General features: G+C 39.4%; 1 protein-coding gene across 14 annotated transcripts in view; it reads left to right on the top strand.

Moving 5' to 3' along the window:
* The window catches only part of PTPRT (protein tyrosine phosphatase receptor type T), a 507,468-nt gene that overhangs the window by 331,570 nt on the left and 156,052 nt on the right, over positions 1-19,846 (top strand). For all 14 annotated transcript variants that reach the window (XM_030008888.1, XM_030008884.1, XM_030008894.1 and 11 more), the window contains exons 8-9: positions 12,555-12,851; positions 14,211-14,320. In XM_030008888.1, coding sequence (XP_029864748.1) covers positions 12,555-12,851; positions 14,211-14,320 — 407 coding nt within the window. The remainder of the gene's footprint in view (positions 1-12,554; positions 12,852-14,210; positions 14,321-19,846) is intronic.

Below are 19,846 nucleotides of genomic sequence, written 5' to 3'. Positions count from 1 at the left end.
ATGCATTCTTTAATAAATATTTTGATAGTCCCCCTCACCTTTGTGTGAGGTGCTGTGATAGGCATGTAGAGAAAGGGAATCCGTGTTCCTGGTTCTTAAAGTCTAAATATGAAAACAAGTTGAATGTTACTATCTTGTATACAGCTTTGACTACACAGGAAGTTTTCCTCAGAATATAGATTAAGCCCCTTTCTAGAACCCAGACTGTAATGCAAAGACAAAATACCAGGAGGGGTTGGAGGTGGAGCAGGTGGTACTGTCTGCTGCCTGAAACTTTCTATGGTCCTATGTAAGGACCATCTCTTTAGGACCTGTCAAACTTTGTCATTTTGGCTGGAAATCTTAAAGGTAAGCAAACCCCCAGCATGATGAATGCTTTGGAAATCTTCAACCGTTTCCAGGAAGGAGGTAAAAGGAACATAGGTTTTGCTTGTGCTTATTCAACTTTTAAGCTTAAGCCTACATCTTCTAGAGGAAGCAATTAATGTATCTCTAGGGCTAACCTTTCCCTCCGGAGTGTGGTGAGGTTTGGGGGGCATTGTTTTTTGGTTTTTTTTCAGGGGTTTTGGTTTTTTTTCCTCTCCTGGCAACATGAAAACCCACCACAATCTGTCTGTGTGATTGAATTAGATGAAATGGAAAATTTGTAGTCTGTGTGTACACAGTAGAAAGTTCACAGATTGTAACAGCTAAATCTTCAAAAGACTTCAGTTGCTCTAAATTGCTCTTGTCCTGTCCAAGGTTAAATTTGATATTAGAAGTGAAAGGATCCTTAATCCTCTGGCGAAAATGGTTTCCCTGCTATGCTCAGTCAGCCTGGAGGAGAAATTTGCTGGACTTGAACTTCGAGCTGATGAGATGGGTTGGCAGAAGGGAAATGGGGAAGTGGGTTTAGAGAGGAATTGGAAGAAGAAGGTGGGAAAGATGATTGTGTAGGGCAACTGGGCATGAAGAGCAAGGGAGGGAGCTGAGCTGTCTTTTAAGGATGAAGGAGGAACATATGAGCAAGATCTGAGACTGAGACCTAGTGGCTGATAGGGATGAGGAACCCAGTCTGATGAGAAGCTGCAGTCCCTGAAGAAGAGTGGATTGGGATGGACTGGCAACTCAAACTGGAATAAGAAGTCTTAGGAGCAGATGTAGTTGAGGACTTTGAGTATGGAATAAGTGCTGCAGTCAAGAAAAGTCTGGGCTGAGGAAGGCAGAAGAAACAGTGATAGTGTGTGGGGTTATGGAGCAAGGAAGAATGAAGGAATAGAAGAATAGGTGGTTGGTAGAAAATGTTTTCAACCATAACCAAAATTAAGTCTTGCAATTCTTTTGCTACCTGCTGGCACAGCTGAAGACATAAATGGCTGCAATCTACTGCTATCTGCTAGTTAAACCATTATTTAGTTCACTGAATTGACAGGCTGTGTTGACACTTTCATCTGTTTTACATAGAGCTAAAGATGTTTTGTGTACTTGGAGGAGGTAGTGCTCCTGTGGAGAAAAATACTATCTCAATATTTAGTAGTCTGTGGGCAAGAGGCCCAAAGGTGCTTGGGTGCTGTGATGGTCAGGCCTGAACATGTGGTTTTGTGTATACCCTTTTACCCTTGAAGGGAGGCTTGGGCTACTGTGTGACACCAGGATACTGAAGGGGTTAGATGAGCTCTTTTTGAGTTCACTGATACTGTAGACACTTAAAATTCTCTAGAAGTCCTTGGGCAGAGTGCATAGGCACAAATAATGCAAAATTCACATTGCACATGCAACGTTAACTCTAACTGGACCCAACACTTGATTGCTTCACTTTGTAGCTGTAATGGCCTTAGGTTTTAAGTTTCACAGGAGGTTTTTAAAGATTAAGAGGGAAGAGAAAGGGGTTGTATCTGTAAATCTTGACAGAGTTGAGCTAAGTGGATGCTAGTTGGAGATCCCTGATGTTTCTAATCTTCTGCTTCTTGAGATAAATTATAACCATCTAGGGAACAAATGCTAACACATCTATGGAATATTGTTATTTTAGTAGCAAAGCAGTAACTATTTTTTCTCTGCCCTTCTTTCTTGTCCTCTGCTCTGAACAGGAGGAAATCATTAACAGCTGGAGGACAACCAACCGTCAAACTGACTTTTTCAGCACTAGTTCTAGGTAGGATTATTAGAGGAAGATGAAATTAGGAACACAGTATTTTCTTTATATAAATTCAGTGGTGAATTAAATGAACAAAAAGTGTGTTTCACCATAAATGCTGTTACAACTTGCAGACCTGTGGTGCCAGGCTGTGGCAGTAGTTATTGGAATGTTTCAGTGACATATTAACAAATGTTTTCTTAGAAACTCTTAGCTTTCCTTAACACACTTTCAGCAAATGGATTTCCAATAAGCATCTACCTCCTTTCTCCTCTTTCCAATTCAAAATAAACTCTTTCAGGGCACAGTGGTGCATTTGTGTGGAAATGGCTTTGCTGAAAAATTGAAAGGCAGGATCTGGATCAGTTCCCTGCACGAGCTTTGCAATATCCCTGAAAAGTGTCGTGATCTGTATTTGGTGCCCAGAGCATTGCTTAAGCTAGTGGGGGGAAAACTAATCTCTTGCGCTTTCATTGGCAGCACTGTCTCATAGACTGATCCTAATGGGGTGGAAATGAGCTCAGCTGCCTAATTCTGTTAAAAACATAGGCTTTTTTTCACACATGAATGCCCATCTACTTCCTTCTAGCCTTGTTGTTAAAGCCATGGCAGCAAAGAATCAAGCCATAGTTGCTGAAAACAAAACACGCTGCTTTTTTTCCACTTCAGTTCTTTTTTTTCTATGCAGTAAGAAGTGGCCAGTGCAAGAGACTTAATTCACCCAGAAAAAAACGTTCTAAAGTATAAAGATCTTGATGTGGACAAATGAGCTTTAGGGCACGACTAGCTAATTTGCTCATTAGCATTGTAATTTTAAGTAGTGCCGTGATCCTTGTTTTACTGTCTATGTTTCAGAACCCAAAGATGAGGGCAGTGCACCCCAGAACCAGATGTGGCTCTTGGCAATCCAGCTTCACTTCAGCTGCGATCCATGTGCAAGCAGATAGTCAGCCCAAGATCTCCCATGGGCTGGCGCGGTTTTGTGTCAGAGCTGCTAGTTGTAGTAACACACAGAGTGCTCTGGTCATGGTGAATCTAATTTCCTAGCTAGTGGACAACCAGTTCCCTGCTCCTACCTATCAGAAAGACGACAGTAAGCAGAGCTGTAAATCTGCCTCAACATTTCCATGTGCCAGTAAACGAGGACATGACTGTTTTCTGTCATATAAACGGTCCAGAGCTATGCCCATGCCTTTAGGTTCATTAGGGTTGACCTTCCTGTGCTCATCAAAATCAGGGCTCAGGTTTTTAGTTCTAGGATAAATATATTGGTATAGGACTTTGTAGGGAAGCTTAAAAACCGAACACCAACACGCTTTGCATGGATAGCGATCTTTATTATGTTCTTCATCTTTTTCCCTTCTGAAGACTGCAGGAAGTTTTCTCATGGCAGACTAGCTTCATTCTGAGGGAGTTATAAATGTTCCTCAGGCAGAACTGGCTGTGTGGTGGAGGATGTGTTCGTGCGTGTGGGCATATGCACAAGTTCATGCAATGATGTCCCTCATAAGTGACTTCTACGACTATTAATTAAATGGTGCTAATACTCTTGTAAAACTGTAGCTGGCTGCTAATCACTTGCTTTGCTAAGCAAATGAGCTGAGAAGTGGTTTAAAGGATGTGTCCAGGCCTACACAGCAAATAGGTATTAGGGAATGGGAAGTTACAGCTTTCCTTAGAGGATAGTATTAAGCAAAAGAGGATGGCAATAATTTGACATTCTTTGGTGAACAATCCTACTTCTTGGGGGCTTTTTTGTGGGTTTGGGAGGCTTTTTTGTTTGTTTTTTTAAACAACAAAGCCAGAAGTTCCTCAAAGTTTATGAAGCAAGGGATCTGAAGTTCCCCTGGGGGATTTTCCTGGATAAAATCAGCTGCACTGTGAGCCTAGTGGAGAGTTCACCAACTTCTTAGCCTTCCTGGAGGAGCAGTACCTTGGCTATTGCAGATTCATGCCTACTGCAGTGCAGAGCATGAAACAGTGAACAAATCCTGAGCATATCTGATAATAGAAACCTGTAGCCATGCAGTGGGGCCATGTGGCAGCAGGGAGATTACAGGTATTGGGAACAATTTGGAATCGTTTAGAAATGAGTAATCTTCTGAGCAGGCAATTAATCCAGTTGCATTTAAAAAAAAAAAAAAAAGGCTGCTGCTGAGTTTGAAAAGGTATACTTGGGCTAAAAAAAAGACTTGGATTTCAATGAGACTTCTAAAAATGTGTGTTGGGGGGTATTAACAAGGCTGCTGTAGTCCTGGCACTATGGCCTCTATCTTCAGATTACACTAAGAGTCCTAGCTGTGTTAGAAGCTACACTCTTTATAGTCTTGACAGTGTTTCTGAAGAACTGGTTTATCTGTATTTTCTCGTACATAATGCCTGTACTGAAATCCTTTAAGAGTATTTTCTTAGTGGCACACTGATCAGATATAAATGGTCTTAAAGAAGTACTGGTCCTGCCCCTCGCACTTTCCTCTGGCATAAAGCTACTCTGCTTTATTTTTGTTTGAGCTAAAAGTGCAACCACCATATCCTAGGCGAAGGGCAATTATTGGGCTAAATGCAGTGCATTGATTTTGTTCAGAGCAAACTTTTTTCTGTCCTCCACCATCCCAAAGAGTGTCTATAGCATTTGGAAATGAACATTTTTTCAAATATGTACGTTCACATAAGAGCTAACCATCCATGGCATTAATGGCATTGCATTGCTGACTTCAACACCCTAGTGAAAGGAAGACATGAGCATGAAATTAGAATTAATCAGCTGGTCATAAATTGTATCCAGACTCTTTCTAAAAATGTGTTTCTGGAATACATTGCAACCAGTAATCAGCTGCAGGAATTTGAAAGTCTCTTGGTCTATTTAAGGCAATAACTGGGAAAAGAAACTGGCTGACATAGAGTTACAGTCTCTCTCCTCTTTTCCACTAGTTGAATTTCCAACCACCTGCTCCTGAGGACTCCCCATTTGTTTAACCTTATTATTATGGTTGTAACATATTCTACTTTGCTTTGTAATTATCCAGTCTTAGCATTCTTAGCAATTGAAAATTTTGTTTGTGGTTTTGGGTTTGTTTTTTTTTCCTTCTGCCAGTATGGCATGCTGTAGAGAGAAAACACCTTAAGATGTCATCAAGTACAGGGAATCTGCTAGTCCCCATCACACAGAGATTCCTCATGTATGACTACCCGTAGCTGGTAAAAAACGGAGTCACTGTTGCTCCTGAATCTTGAGAAAAATGGACAAGCCTCAAGTGGTTTAGGGCAATTAGGATATTTCAGTAGTGCCCACAAAGCCAGTGTTTCATCAACCGATAGCTCCTTCTGCTAGATCTACAAGTAGAACTGGAAACTTATTTTTTTTTAATAATTTTTGGTTTTGAAAGACAGGATTCTGAAAGAACATAGATAATTTCTCTTGCAGATTGCACAGACATAAAAGGAAGCCACAGTTACAAATGAGAGAAAGCCTATCTGCAAAAGCAATGCTTTTCTCTGCTGCTCAGAATAATTCAACAGACACATGACTGTGTAGAGGAAGCATCTCTTTTACCTACTCTTTTGATTACCTTATTTATTTTTATGCAGATAATTTATGTTTTGTCAGGAACCAGCTTATATCTTATTCTAATCTCTTCCACTTATTCCACTTATTATTTGACGATAACAGCAGAAGTACACAGAGGAAGAGGTAATAAAAATAAGTGCACATGTGCGATAGTAAAACAAGTAGTTAAAAAATTTGTTTATACATAATAAAATAAATCTGTAAAAACCACACGTTTACTTTCAATTGACAAAAACCAAGTGGCTTACCTGCTTTGTAATCTCACTTTCATTAGCATATTTAATTATGCTTTTGTATTTAATCATCAAAATGCTCAATAATGTACATTTTGTTCCCAGCTATGGAATACCACTGCTATGTGTATCCATGAGAGATGTTTTTAATAAAATCAGTAATTACCCTTTATTGTTGTTTTAAATTATTATTTTTAAGTTTGTTAGGGAACAATAGTTTTAGGTATAAGAGGAAGAAACCTTTCATTTTACCATTTCATAATGTAATGAAAAAACTATCCATTTAAACAGATGCTAATAAACCTTTTTAAAAAGTAGTGCTTAATTATCTTGAAGTTGTTTACAAGTGAGGATTTGGCAGCTCCGCTCCAGATGTAAGCTAGGGCAAGCACAGGTAGGTAGTGCTGTGGCAGGCCTTGGTAGCAGTCAGTGCTATCGGGTTGTGGTCCTGCTCTCCCGCAGGCTTTGCTTTTTGTAGGACATTGGGCACGTATCAGCATGTGGACTTTTAGTCTGTGAGCATGACAGGCATGTTTTGTAACACTTGAAGGGTCTGCCAAGTTTCTCAAACATCAGGTACTCAGTTTAAAGGCATTTGGGTTGATTTTTCTTTTTTTATTGGTTATTTTTGTTTCTTTGTTTTTCTTTTGTTTTTGTTTAACAAGGTTGAGCTATGAAATCAGAAGATGTTTAATGGGATTTGTAGCGTAACAAATATTCCGCCCCCCCCCCCTTTTTTTTAAATCTTGGGTTTCTTTCAGTGCAGAATACAAAGTAAAATTTGCAACTGAAATAAAAGCAGATCAATCAAAAAATGAAGAAAATGTGCTGTGAACTGAAGTAAAATGATTGTGTTAACTGTTGAGAGAGCTCATCCCTGGCTTATCTAAGCACATCGTCCATTATCTAACTTATTTGATCTTTCTTGTATAATAGATTCATCTGTGTGGCAGGGCTCCTCCTTCTTCATTGCTCAGAGAATGCCATAAAATAGCCTATTTTAGTTCATTAGCTGCAACGACACCTATTTCTTTGTGTGTGACCTGGGGTTTAGTTGATTTGTAGGTATCTCAATAAACAGATTGTATGTTCTGTGGTGATTTTATTGGATCAGTCTCACTCCTTTTTTCTCTTTTCTCTGTCGCAAGTCTTCTCTCAGAACATGCCTTTCTGTATATTTGCCTGCTTTCAGCTTTGTCTGCACTGTCTTTAGACCAGTGATGATATCCAAACTGGCATTAAAAAAAAGAAAAAATTGGATCCAAATATTAGGGAAATGTTCTTTCTTCAGAAAAGGGCAAAGCCAAAACACTTTTACAGTACTGAAAGACTAGTGAACTCTGTTTAATCAGTGTTTTTATCTGTCATGTCTGAAAAGGCATTTATACCACATTCAGGCTCTGAAGGCATTGAAATATGATGGGCAGCAGCTGTGTGAGTTGTGATGCTCAGCAAAGGAGCTCTGTCACAGAAAGACATGCTGCACTTCAGGGATGGACAGAGTTGTCCATCATTCTGAAATGTCCACGTACAGGACATTGATATGGAAGGTGTTTATGGAACAATTCATCTGCCAGGATCTCTTTGAAGAGATGAACAGCACACACTGCAGAGTTGGTTGTTTTATCCTGAACCATCACATAAACTTGAACTGTGCATTTAAGGTAAACCACCTGAATGCTTTTGCTCTGTTTATCTTGCTATGTTTTTTTGATAGTAGGTATGTTTCCCTAGACTTGTTTCATCCTGTGGAAATTTAAGGAGGAAGGGGAGGAATAGGGAATAAAGGCGAGATAGAGAAGGCTTCAGCTCTAGTGTAACACCTGGAGTAAAATCATTGTCAGACAAATTACTGTTTGGTTTTCCATCTGTAGAACAAGAACAATGTCTTTGAAAAACACAAAAGAACATCCTAACTGCCAATTCACAGTCATTAGGAGTTTTGTTGCTGTTGCATGAAAAGTGGCCACTGTCTCAATTTATTGAGAGAGTGAAATATTCTATGAAGTTCTCAACCATACTATGATACTACCAAATTTATATTTTGTAAATGAAAATAAATTTAAATATTTTCTGGGCTACAGAGAGAGGTCGTACCATGCTGGTAGTTGGGAAGACACGAGTTTTGGCATTTTATCAACTACCAATGCTCTCAGTCTTCCCCTTGTCTCCTCCCAGTCTGCCTAGGAGGAAGGGATGGGGACCCTACTGGGCTGCCCAGATGTTGGTTGGCCTGCTCTGGTTGGAGTGACTGGCTGATGAGCTCAGGTGTGGGTGTGTTGAGGGGAAGGCAGGAATCAGACTCACACCTATTTTCCTTCTCTTTCTGTATCAGAAAGCATCAGTTCAGGACTCACAGAAAGCTGCCACACCTGTCATGCTCGTTTTTCTTCCCTTTGTGCATTTTCAGTCTCTGTAACCTACTGCTGGGAAACAGAATTTAATCAGTGGACACCTGCACTGCTAATAAACTCTGCCTTCTGCTCTCCATAGGGTCAGGAGACATGGGCATGGGGCCTCAGACAAGTATGGACATCTTCCACTTGATGTCATGTCTTTACTGACAGCAACAATTTCTTGCAATTAGGCTCCTGCAGCAGGTAGTTAACCTGAGGGCAACAGCTGATTGTCTCTATTTAACTTCACTGCTCAACTTGAGCTTCATGTTCAAACTCCAGTGTTTCACCATTGCTTCCTTTGCTCTCTGTTCTTCTCTTGATGAAGGGGTATAAAGCAGAGACAATTGTTATTAATAATCTAAATCAACCTTTGCTTTTCTATACCTCACCTTGAGCAAGAAGACTACAGTGAACAAAATGAGATCTGTAACACTCAATAAGGAAAGAGCAAAACCAGCCATAAAAGTCAACTTTTCTATAAAATTGTGATAGCAGAAAATGCAGTCTGTGAATGTTGCAGGTCACTGTTGGATCAAAAATGCCTGCTTACCTGGACTAAGGACTGAGAGTGCAGCTGAAGGATCACTGGGAAAGTTTGTTTTGTTAGGGCCACTTGTACATCACAAGTGCTTCAGAAAGGTTCGCGGCCTGCTGAGTGCAGCAGCCTACCAGAGTAATGATAGGTATTGAAGCAGCAGTGGGAGATGCGGTATTAAAAAATACTGTTCAGTCCTTGACTTCGATGTGAACTTTGAAAATGTAATTAATAGTTCAAACAGGCTGAAATAAAAATACAGCATTTGCACAGTGAAATCCCAGACACTGCAATTTTCTTTGCGTTGGTTCAAGTCTAGTTTTAATAGATTGGTGGCAGCTGTTTCATTGCTCCTGCCTCTTAAGAATTTCCTTTGGTTTTTCCAAGGTGTCAAGACACTTAGAAAATTTTACTGCCATTTATGCAGGTTACACCAATGTCTTTTTGTATATGATCTCTTAAGTATTCAAATTGTGCCAGTCTGTTTCTGTCTTGCTTTGTTAGGTATTTTTGTACAGTTGAAGTTGAGATACATATTAGCAGCTTTTCTTACACTAGCCAAGTGCAAGGTTAATAATTTTCAGGGATTTTCTTGTGTTATTTGGAAGCTATAATTCCAGAAATACAGAAATAGAAAAGTTTGTCCAGTTTCAAATATTTACCACTACTAGAGGACTGTAGATCAATTATAAACATTTTTAGTTTTCTTGTTTCTTTTTGGGGAAAATAAGTCATTATGACATAAAAAACAGGTGGTGTTAGAGACAGTAGAGTCCAGGGATAGGTACTCCAGACCTTTTGAGATTGTATACTTACAAAGCTAAAATGCAGAATTAAATGGACAAGGTAGTAGGACCACTGTCCTTTAAAAACAACAGTACAAAATCTCATCTTTGAAAATGAGTTTCAATGGCTTACGCTGCAGAGGAAATCAGTGAGATTCAGAGAGAATATAAAGATTTCCAGGTCATGCTTCTATTTGTTGATTTAATTCCAGTTTGGTTTCTCCCTCTCTGAACCTAGAGTTTAAATAGTTTTTACTTACTTATTTATTCCCACTTTGCTCAAGAATCTAGAAGGCCATTAGATGTCATGTTTCTACACATGCAGTTGGAGATTCCTTAGGCTATGGGTATTTCCGAAACCTGCATCCCTGTCCTGCTTTCACTATGAACTTTACAGCATCACTGGACTGAAAAATCTCACATTTTTAGGATTATTGACCTGAGAACAGATAGTTCTTGGGAGAATGTGGTATGTTCTGTGATTGTGTAGTGGGTTCTAGACTATGTTTGTGATCTGTGTTTTAGCTTCTCACTTTGTAACTCAAAGTCATCTGTGGTTAATAGGCTGGTTACTCTGTTGAAAAGATTGTGCTGCAAAAACAAAGAAAGGCTTGAGGTTGTATCTTAGAGCATTTCCAATAAAATCTTGATTAGAATTAGAAACTGGTTGATACAAGAGAGCTTCCAAGACTTACAGTTTTGGGTAAGAAAGGAAAGGGCAAATGTGAACAAGATGAGAAAGCAAGCTAAAAACTGCAGGTAATATTCTGTAAGTCCAGGTTTTGGACATATGACTTGGTGAGATGATGCTCAATCTGAGTTGTTCCTTACCCACTGATCAAGTCAGCACATCTGACATCAATAAACCAAACACCCTCTAATTACCCATTCATTCCATAACATGACTGACTTAAAGAAAATAACCGTAATTTAAAAAAACCCAACAGTATAGCATTAACATGGAGGTTAATTGCCATCTTCAGCTGCATCATTGTCTTGGCATGAAAAGTTTTTGCCACGTCTTGGCCGCATTCTGGGTTGGGGTCTGGAGTTGATTACTTGGTGTAGTTGAGAGGTCAGAAGGACAAGCATCTGCATCTTGGAATGAGGCTTGTGCTTACCTTTACGGTTTTCAGACTCTGAAAGATTTCACAGAACCATTCTTTTTGTTCACCTTATTTATCTATACAACTCACCTACAGAAATGTTCTTTTCATGGGTTTATATTAAAGGAATGATTATCACCTAATGCTAAGTATATATGTGTATATTTATGCATACAAAAGTTCTAGTTTCTAAATTATAATTTTTTTGACACACAGAATACTAAAGAATCTCATTTAAGAGGTGTTTTCTGGATGCTAAGGGATTGACATAACTTGTATGGAATCCTAAACCAGTTGCTAGCTTTAGGCCCCTGGTCCTTTAATATCCATCCTATTTCAAAAGTGGCTGCACATGTTTGTGTGTGTATAAAGATTCAGAATAGTGTTCATTTCAGAAGTAGCTATTTTCCCATTGCCAGTCACTAGAGTTTTTTAGAACTAATACAGGATATGCTGGTTGTTATAGTGTGTTTTCTGCTTATGCATTAGTAGATTGAAGTCAGTATGGCTGGTGCATGCTTTACTTTCAAGAATTACTAGAAGGCTTTTTCTCCACTTTAATTATCTTTCAAAGAACTGTAACAAGTATTCAGGAGTCCTTGTGACTTTTTTTTTGTTCCCGTGAAAATGTTCTGTTCCTTTCTTAGGTTGAAATCGTGAGAGAACATGACAAGTGGGCAGAACACTAAATTGTGCTCTAAATCCAGAAACTTTATGTGAAATGATGTATTTTCTAATTACCTTGCTCAGATATATATTGAGCAAAAAAGAAAATGAGCTACACAAGTTGAAGAAATGTCAGATAAACAAACTATGACATGTGTAGTATTATTACCATCTGACATATCTCAAACTGATTTTACTCATCCTTCATTCTTTATATCTGCATGTCTAGCGGTGCATGCATTTATATTTTATATAAAGGGCAGAGTCTGTAGTCAGAGCATTTCAGTTATGTTGTTAAAAATAAATTAAGGAACAGCAGGTGCAAGTGATTCCTACACATGAATATTCAAACTGTACCTCAGTCAGATACTGTAGAAAGAATAATAAAGAGGAGTGAAACTTTGGTGGCGCCAAGGCGTTGGTATGATCTGAAATAAAAGTTTTATTGGCACAAGGTTGAGATGACTCAGAAAACTTACTCAAGGAGTGGCATGATCTGCTCGTATGCTCCACTGCCAGAACATTCAAGAGTTTAAAAAAATTGAGGGGGCAGTAGCACTGGGATGTTGGAAGTGTAACAGTCAGGCTCTTCATCTTGATTCTTACACACTTGTGCTTTAGCCTCTGAGCAGGATGGGTTTAGAATTGGCAGGAGGGTGTAGGGGCTACACAGCTAAATGGAAAGCTAAGAGACTTTGAGTTCATTCCTTCTCTGGCAGCCATTTCCTATGTATTTTCATCACTTAGGGCTGGACTCACCAAGGTATTTAGGCGTTTTCAGGTAGACTATTGACTAGCTTTTTTGGGGCGAATGGGAGCAGGGATAAGAATGAAGAAAGTGCGACTTTCACACTACTTAACCGGTGGAATCACACTGCCATTGTTGGATTCAGTGGGGTTTCACAGGAATCAGGAGCATGACCACTGTTCAGGGCCCCGTGACAGGGGATTTTCAGGGAAAACTCAGGAGCCAGAATGCATTTGTGGATCTGACGTTCATTTCCCTATCACTTATACATCGTAAAGACAAGAACATTCAGAACTGTGAAGTGCTTAGATACTCTGGCAATATGGAAGGAAGCATATTAATTGATGACTGACTTCTTTTAATGTCCATTTTTTTTTTTTTTTTTGCTTGCTTCACAGATCCTGTCCATGGACCACAAAACGTAGAAGTTGTTGATATTCGCTCCCGGCAGCTGACGTTGCAGTGGGAGCCCTTTGGTTATGCAGTGACCCGCTGTCACAGTTACAATCTCACAGTCCAGTACCAGTATGTGTTTAACCAGCAAAAGTTTGAGGCAGAGGAACTCATCCAAACTTCTTCCCACTACACCTTGCGAGGCCTTCGGCCCTTCATGACCATCAAGCTGAGGTTAGCCCTCTCTAACCCGGAGGGCAAAATGGAAAGTGAGGAGTTGGTTGTGCAGACTGAGGAAGATGGTAAGTTATGTTGGGTTTGCTTGCTTGCTTGTTTTTTAGGGGAAGACTAATATTTTCAGGTTGTAAATAACAACATAACCCTCTGTCCCATGAAACTTATAAATGGCTTCTCTGGACAGTGTGTGTGTTATGCAAGTAAAATTTGTAGGTGTAAATAATTTCCATTTCACAGCCATGTTCTTGAAAGGGCAAGGATCCCTGAATTGCTTGGAAATGACAAACACCAGTCTGAGCAGTTACCAAACAGCGGTAGGTTTAATTCTATAGAAGTCATGTTCTGAACTACCCAGGGCCCACAGAGCAGATTGCTTTATCATATGGGCAAATGTAATCCTGGCATTTGTTGATTTTTCTTGTGCCTTCACATCATTGTCCCAAAACCAAGTATAATGCCTTCCTTTCCAGAGTGTAGCTTTTCTTAATACTGATCTTCTGGACATAGCATTTTACATATGTCTCAGAAGCTAAATTCATTTGGTGCTAACTCTTCCGTTCTTGATATAAAAGAACTGTTTTCCGGAAGTGCTGATGGAAAGCTTTAAAGTGTTATTATCCGATCTGAGCTATTTCAGACCAAGGACTCTCATAGACTACAAGCTTCCATTCTGTCTAATGTGTTAAAAAAGAAGTGTTCTTCCTCTGCCAGAGCTGTAAGGAGTTGCTGTCCTAAGTTTCTCTCAGCTGAAAGTGGCTCTTGCAGTCCAGTATATCATATGGAGGGACATAAGAGGATGGCAGGTCTTTCAGAAAAATGAACGGGGTTTTTATCAGACAGGCTTGGGAGTGAATTTAGTTAGTTATCTTCCACAGCATTAAAATTTTGCTTGAGTAGGTGGATTTTTTAGCTGGCCTTGTAGCCATAATGAAATATAAATCTTACATTGTTACTTTACTAAGGAAATCAATCTTTCATATTGATAAAGGTGTGTAGCCCAGTAGCATCTTTATGCCAAGGTGCAATCTGGCTGTTTAGGTGGGTAGAGCTTTGCTGTTGTGTGGGTGACAAAGGACAAATTAAATTCCCTGCTGCTGCTATGCTGTACTGGAATAAGGACACACTGAAATTAGCTTCATATTTTCATGGATTCTGATTTTATTTATCTCTTAGTGGCTAGATTAGGGTATTCTTATTTGAAACAAGGGTTGAGAATAGGCCTTTAATATTGATAGTACCTTGATAATGGTAGTGCCTTGAGGGTTTGTTTGGGATTTTTTATATATATTATTTTTATTTTTTTATTTTCAGCTCTGAACTTCCTGTCTGGTGGCCTTTTGGTGTCTTCTGATGTGTGTGCAGCTGGAGCTGGTGGTAGCTTCTAACACATTTTTTTGGTGGTTTTTTTTTTTTTTTCCCTGTAGTTCCTGGACCCGTTCCCTTGGAATCCATCCAGGGAGGACCTTTTGAAGAGAAGATCTATGTTCAGTGGAAGCCTCCAAATGAGACAAATGGCATCATTACACTCTATGAGGTGAGGAGAACAGATTGTTGTCAAGGAATACATGCCACAGGGCCCTTCTCATATGTGTTTAAGCCAATCCAGAGCTCTAAGACATTTCAGCAGGTGCTAAAAGAAGCCTGATTAAAATAGATAAGAATCTTCAAGATAGTCTGCTTCTATCACTGAAAAAGTTTTCCAGTTCAAAAAAAAGAATTCTTTACCAATATGTGTGGCAAAATGAGAGCCATACATTCCCCCATGTCTCGGATGTTCAATTCCTGCCCTTTCTTCTTCTGTGGTATCTCCAAGGTCCATTTCATATCCTTTTTTTTCTTAGACTAAACTTCTGTTAGGTTTTATACCTAAGTACTGCAACTAATTCCCCTCTGTGTTTCCAATAGTCATAACATTTCCTGGCAGTCTCAGCAGAATATAGTAATGAAGTCTTATCCTATAGTGTTCTTATTGAATCTTTCAATGGTACATCTATCTAACCCAACCACTTTCCTTGCCACCAAACAAAATATGCAGCACGTTATAGGATAATCACTGACCATCCTATGCCGGATTAAAAAAAAAAAAAAATTAGATGTGATTCTAGAGTGTATCAGAAGAGATGTTTTTTTGTTAAGGTAAGAAAGCATTACTGTTGTCATGTGCTTCTGGTGAGACTGTGTCCATAATATCATGTGCACACAAATATGCAGAAAAGGAATATGAAAGGAGGACTGCTTTAGAGGATCATGTGAAATGAGAGACAGTCCTACAAAAGAAGGTAAAGGCACTTTTATTAAATAGTGGAAATTGGTGCACCAGTGCTGGCTGAGTGTGTTTCAGTTTATAGGTTCAGCATTTACCACAGTAAGGTTAGAAAAAGTGAAAAAAATTTTGCTTTTATGATGATGTAAAAATCCTCACTGTGGGCTTGTGCAGCATTTTCTGATACAGAGGGGCAAGAACCACTTTTTTGCTTTCTCTTTTATGCTGGGTGAATGTACAAACTTATTTTGGAAATGGGAGGGGTGCAAGAAGCAACTCTGCCATCATCAATGAGGTTCTGCTCCTTTCCTCTTCCCATCCAGCTTCTCGGTTTGGAACAGCATGTCTTATAACATATCACTCCTAGATCTCCTTGCTAACACTGGCTGTCACTGTGTGACAAGTTCATCAGCTGGAGATAAAAATACAGATGAGCAGTTAGTTACACGTAACCTGGAGAGATGGCCAGAGCATTCTCAGGGTGGTAGTCAGGCTGTTACATCTGTATCACAAGCAAATATGAGCACCTGTTCCAAGTAACGGGTGATCCTGGTTTTGAAATTGCTCAGTAAATAAAGTAGAGGTCTTTGCACAGAAACATCTCATCCTGCTACCTGCAATTGAAGTTTAATCTTCCTAAAAACACAGAGAAGCTTCCAATATTGTCCAGGTAGTTGCATCTTTTGTATTGTTTGCTTAATCTTTAGCCTACTATAGATACTTAAACCTGCACCTTTGTCTCTACTGGTGTTATTTTAAGATTTCATGCCATGTGTCTAGGACCAAACTAATTCCTCAGTAGTAGTGACCTCCAAAGTGTTGTTTTAGACAGGGTTCAGCCACTTTTAGTATCATCATGGCCTTACACTGCTTTAACACTGTTCAGCTGACCTATTGGTTAAAGAGGAAAAAAAACAACCTAGTGGTTAGTCTCTGATTGGTTTTCAGTTCTTTCCCGTGGCTTACAGTACTGATCCAGCTAGAAGCAGAAGGCTTTAGTGACAACAGAAGGAAAAAGGTCTGACTATGAACTTGTGCAGCGCTACTTTAATGAGGTCTCTGTAGGGAGCATAGTTCCTGAAGCCCAGCACTGGCAGTGCTGCTCTGTCACCAGGAGGAGCTGGGAGGCTCAGTGGTGTGCTAGCAAATTTGCAGCTATCTAGAAATTCTGCAATTGTGTCTTTGTCATTAGGGAGAAACAAACCCAAGACCCTACCAACGTTTATTAAGGAAAAATTGCCTGCAAAGTACAGATCAAGAAATATCACTTTATGAATTTGAGTTAGTGGTGTCAAGTTCTGCATTACACCTGGAAGCAGCTGGCTAGACTTACTCGTAGCTATTGTGCAAGCGATAGTGTCTCAAACTCCTTTGGGCACAAACCCTCCTAATAAAACCAAATAAACCCCCCTCCTCCTCCTCCTCCTAAGCAATATTTCCCTCCTTACCATCACCATCAAGATCTGTTTCATTGTATCTGGATACTGTATTTTCTCTGTCTTTCTGTTAAAAAAAAAAGTGTTGTAAGCTTCTAAAATGCTTCCAAATAATCAAACTGTCTATTGTACCTACATCCCACTTGCTTTTCCTTGGGACAGATTTTTTTCTTGGATCCCTAATCATTCTTGCAGTTCCCTGCCAGGCAGACTTCCATATTGTACAAATTGCAGTTGCAGTTTGCATGTGCACTGCTTACATGCCACCTGGGCTGAAATTCAGCAGTGCAATCTTCTACAAGTCATTTGGCAGCCAGAATCACTAATTTCATAATGACTGAATACTTCTAAAGTGCCTCAACAAAATGGAACGATCTTAATGAACCTTTTTGACTTACACAATTCTCTTCTGATTGATAGTTATCCTTCAAAATGCTGTTGTAGTCTTTTAATAAAGGTGGCAATAGCCTTGCATTTAAAGCCGCTTTAAAAATGCCCTGTGTTCAGTTGGAGAATTAATTGTTTCACTGGGTACAGCCACAGCTGGATTTTTAAACAAAGGAATCTTATAGATCCCCAAATCAGTATGTAATTGCAGTCTGTTTCTAGGGAGCAGAAACCTCTTGTTCAAGGAAACTTGGAAAGCTCCGGGAATTGCAAGCAGTTAATCAGTATGCTGAAAAGATTAGGATACGAGCCATGTAGAAAGCAAGTGATGGTACAGTTCATTCAGGGGGTGTTAGGGGAGCACAGCAAAGCAGTTAATAACACGAGCGTATGCTGAGTTAGTAGGTGTCAGTTGATCTGTCCAGTCAAGTAAGCCATTAGGGAGATGCACAGGCTGCTGTTGCAAGCAAGCCGTGCAACAGAGATAAAGCTTAAGAGCTCTAGTCAAGTCCTCAGGTAGCTTCAAGGTGTGTAGGTACTTACATGAGGCAAATAGATCAATCTGTGTATAGAAACACAGCTAAACAGCAATAATAGATTTTGCTGGTACATTGGTTAGGGTAGAATGCTCTACAGAGATGTTTTTGCATGTGACATTCATGAAAGAGGTGTTATTACAGCTGTCTCTTGTAGTGAGCTGTGAGTGGCAGAATCTAATAATATTGTAATAAGTCCTGTTCCCCCTTCAGTCTCCTGGCAGACTGAAAGCACCACAACTTGTTGAATTATTTTTTTTAGCAGTCCTGAAAAGCTGCTATGCTTTAAAATCCCTAATAATCAAATGCTGCTTATTGTGCTTATACCATGTGGGAGTTCAGCTTCAAAGCCTTTGTGTACAAAGACATGCAACAAAGGGGTTGGTTTTTTTTTGTATTTTCTTTTTTATCCTAAGAGTGTGTAAAGTCAAACCACCATTAAACAGCAGAAGGACCTATGCTGTCATTGGACTGCAGGAACAAGCAATCCAATTTAAGTTCATGGACCAGCTTTGGCACTTAAATTCCTCTGCTTTTAGATGACATGAGGTTGTCTCAAGTGTTTGTTCCATAATCCAAACTGAAGTGCTTCAGATACATGTGTGGACCCAGATATTTTGCACAAACTTGCACCTTGAAAATGTAAATAAACAAAACTTATTTATATCTGTATTTCACTGTTTGGGCAGCTAGAAGCTTACAGGTGCACTCAGTAAGTGATGTTGGCTTTCGCCTTTGTAAATACGTTTTTCGTGTGTAATCTATTTCTGAGAACTGTCAGGTTTTAGACTATTTTGCCCTTAAAGGGGAACAAGGAGAAAAAGCCACCTAGCATTCCTGTCTAAAATACTTGTCCCATTACTTGGGGGAAGGCATTGTTATAAGATATTACGATCCTAGAAGCATTTAAAGGGTGGCTGCAGTATATTCAGCTCCTTGGCTGGAAAAATGACACTCAGATTGTTGAAATCCTTTCAATGAGCCATGCCTAAAGGCAGTGTTTAAACAGTAAGCTGTCTATTTAAACATCCTAAGGTGTAGTCTTGTAATCAGTTATGTTCTCATCTTTATCATTATTAAGTCCCATGTGGGTTGCACATGAGTCTTGGGAAAAATAAGGATGCATTTGCAGCTTCTAACTAGCTTGTTTTCTTAGTCACTGTTTCTGAAATGCTGTAAATCTCTATTTAGATGCCAGGAATAATAATATAAGGGACTTTCATACACAATTTCAGCTCTTTAATGGGATACTTAGAGCCTAGTTCCACTAATCCCAGTGGATTTGAGTTTAAATTGCACTTCAGAGGTTACAGATCCTCTTAGTTGCCATGTAAAATTGCAGCCTGCCCTTCATCATCTCTCCAGTTGCCAATATGCCATTTCTTCTCGATCACGTCACTCACTTTTTCTCTGCAGGAGAGGTCATTACATGGAAATCATCTCTTAGAGGGTCATGCATAAGGTCAATATTTGTGGGATGCGCTGCCTGCATTTACAATAGGGTGGAAACAAATTTCTTCCACCTTTGACCCCTGAAAGTGCATACTTACTGTAACACAAAGCATGATTATCTGGTGTGATAGCTATCCACTGCATGGATATGCATGCATTTCTATTCATAGCCCTTTTCTAAGCTCTTCATGAAACCTGACATTTTTAGAATAAAATCTTCCCTGCTAAAAGGTGTAGCAAAAAAAGATTTCCTGGAAAAGCTGAAAGTGTTGGGAACTCAACTTGGCTTAGTCATTTGTTTGTTTATTTAAAGGCTTTTTTTGGTTAAGAGGAGTGAAAAATGGCTCCCACAAGAAGGAAAGCAACAACCACGAAATCTTGCAACCAATTTATATAAAGCTCTACAGTCGAAATAGTAGAAAGATGACAATTCTCGGAAATTGCCTTCAGTGAGAAGTGGCTTTGAATGTTCCCATGAAAATCAATCATGTTACAGCTTCTCAATTGCAGTCTGTGGATGCATGATACTCCTGGGACGAAGCTTTCTCACTTAAGCTCACTAAGTGTGCACTGAAGGAAGTCCATGCTACACACAGCTGGCTGCTGCATTTAGCTGAACATTAAGAGAACATTAAGGAGACACTGTTAAGTGCTCAAAACCCAGGAAATGATCAATTAAGGATTGTATATTCAGTCTTAGCTTTATCACTTTTCTGTACAGGCATTTGACAATGCAGTCTTCACACAATTGGATATTACTCTCTGCTCATCTGCAGCACTAATGTTGTTTTCCTTTGGCACCAGATTTATACGGTGTCCTCTTGTACTGCAGTATATTGTTTGTCCAGAGTCCATGAAAGTCAATTACAAGAAGAATAAGTGTTTTACTGCATCGGTACTATGTTGAATTAGAATTCTTTAATAATCTAAACTAGCAACAAAACAGTGTGGCCATGTATAATCTGTTTAAGTTTGAAACTCTGTCA

Source organism: Aquila chrysaetos, chromosome 3 (genome assembly GCF_900496995.4).
Source record: "Aquila chrysaetos chrysaetos chromosome 3, bAquChr1.4, whole genome shotgun sequence".
In the NCBI taxonomy this organism is placed as follows: Eukaryota; Metazoa; Chordata; class Aves; order Accipitriformes; family Accipitridae; genus Aquila; species Aquila chrysaetos.
This window is presented reverse-complemented; position numbering and strand designations above follow the sequence as displayed.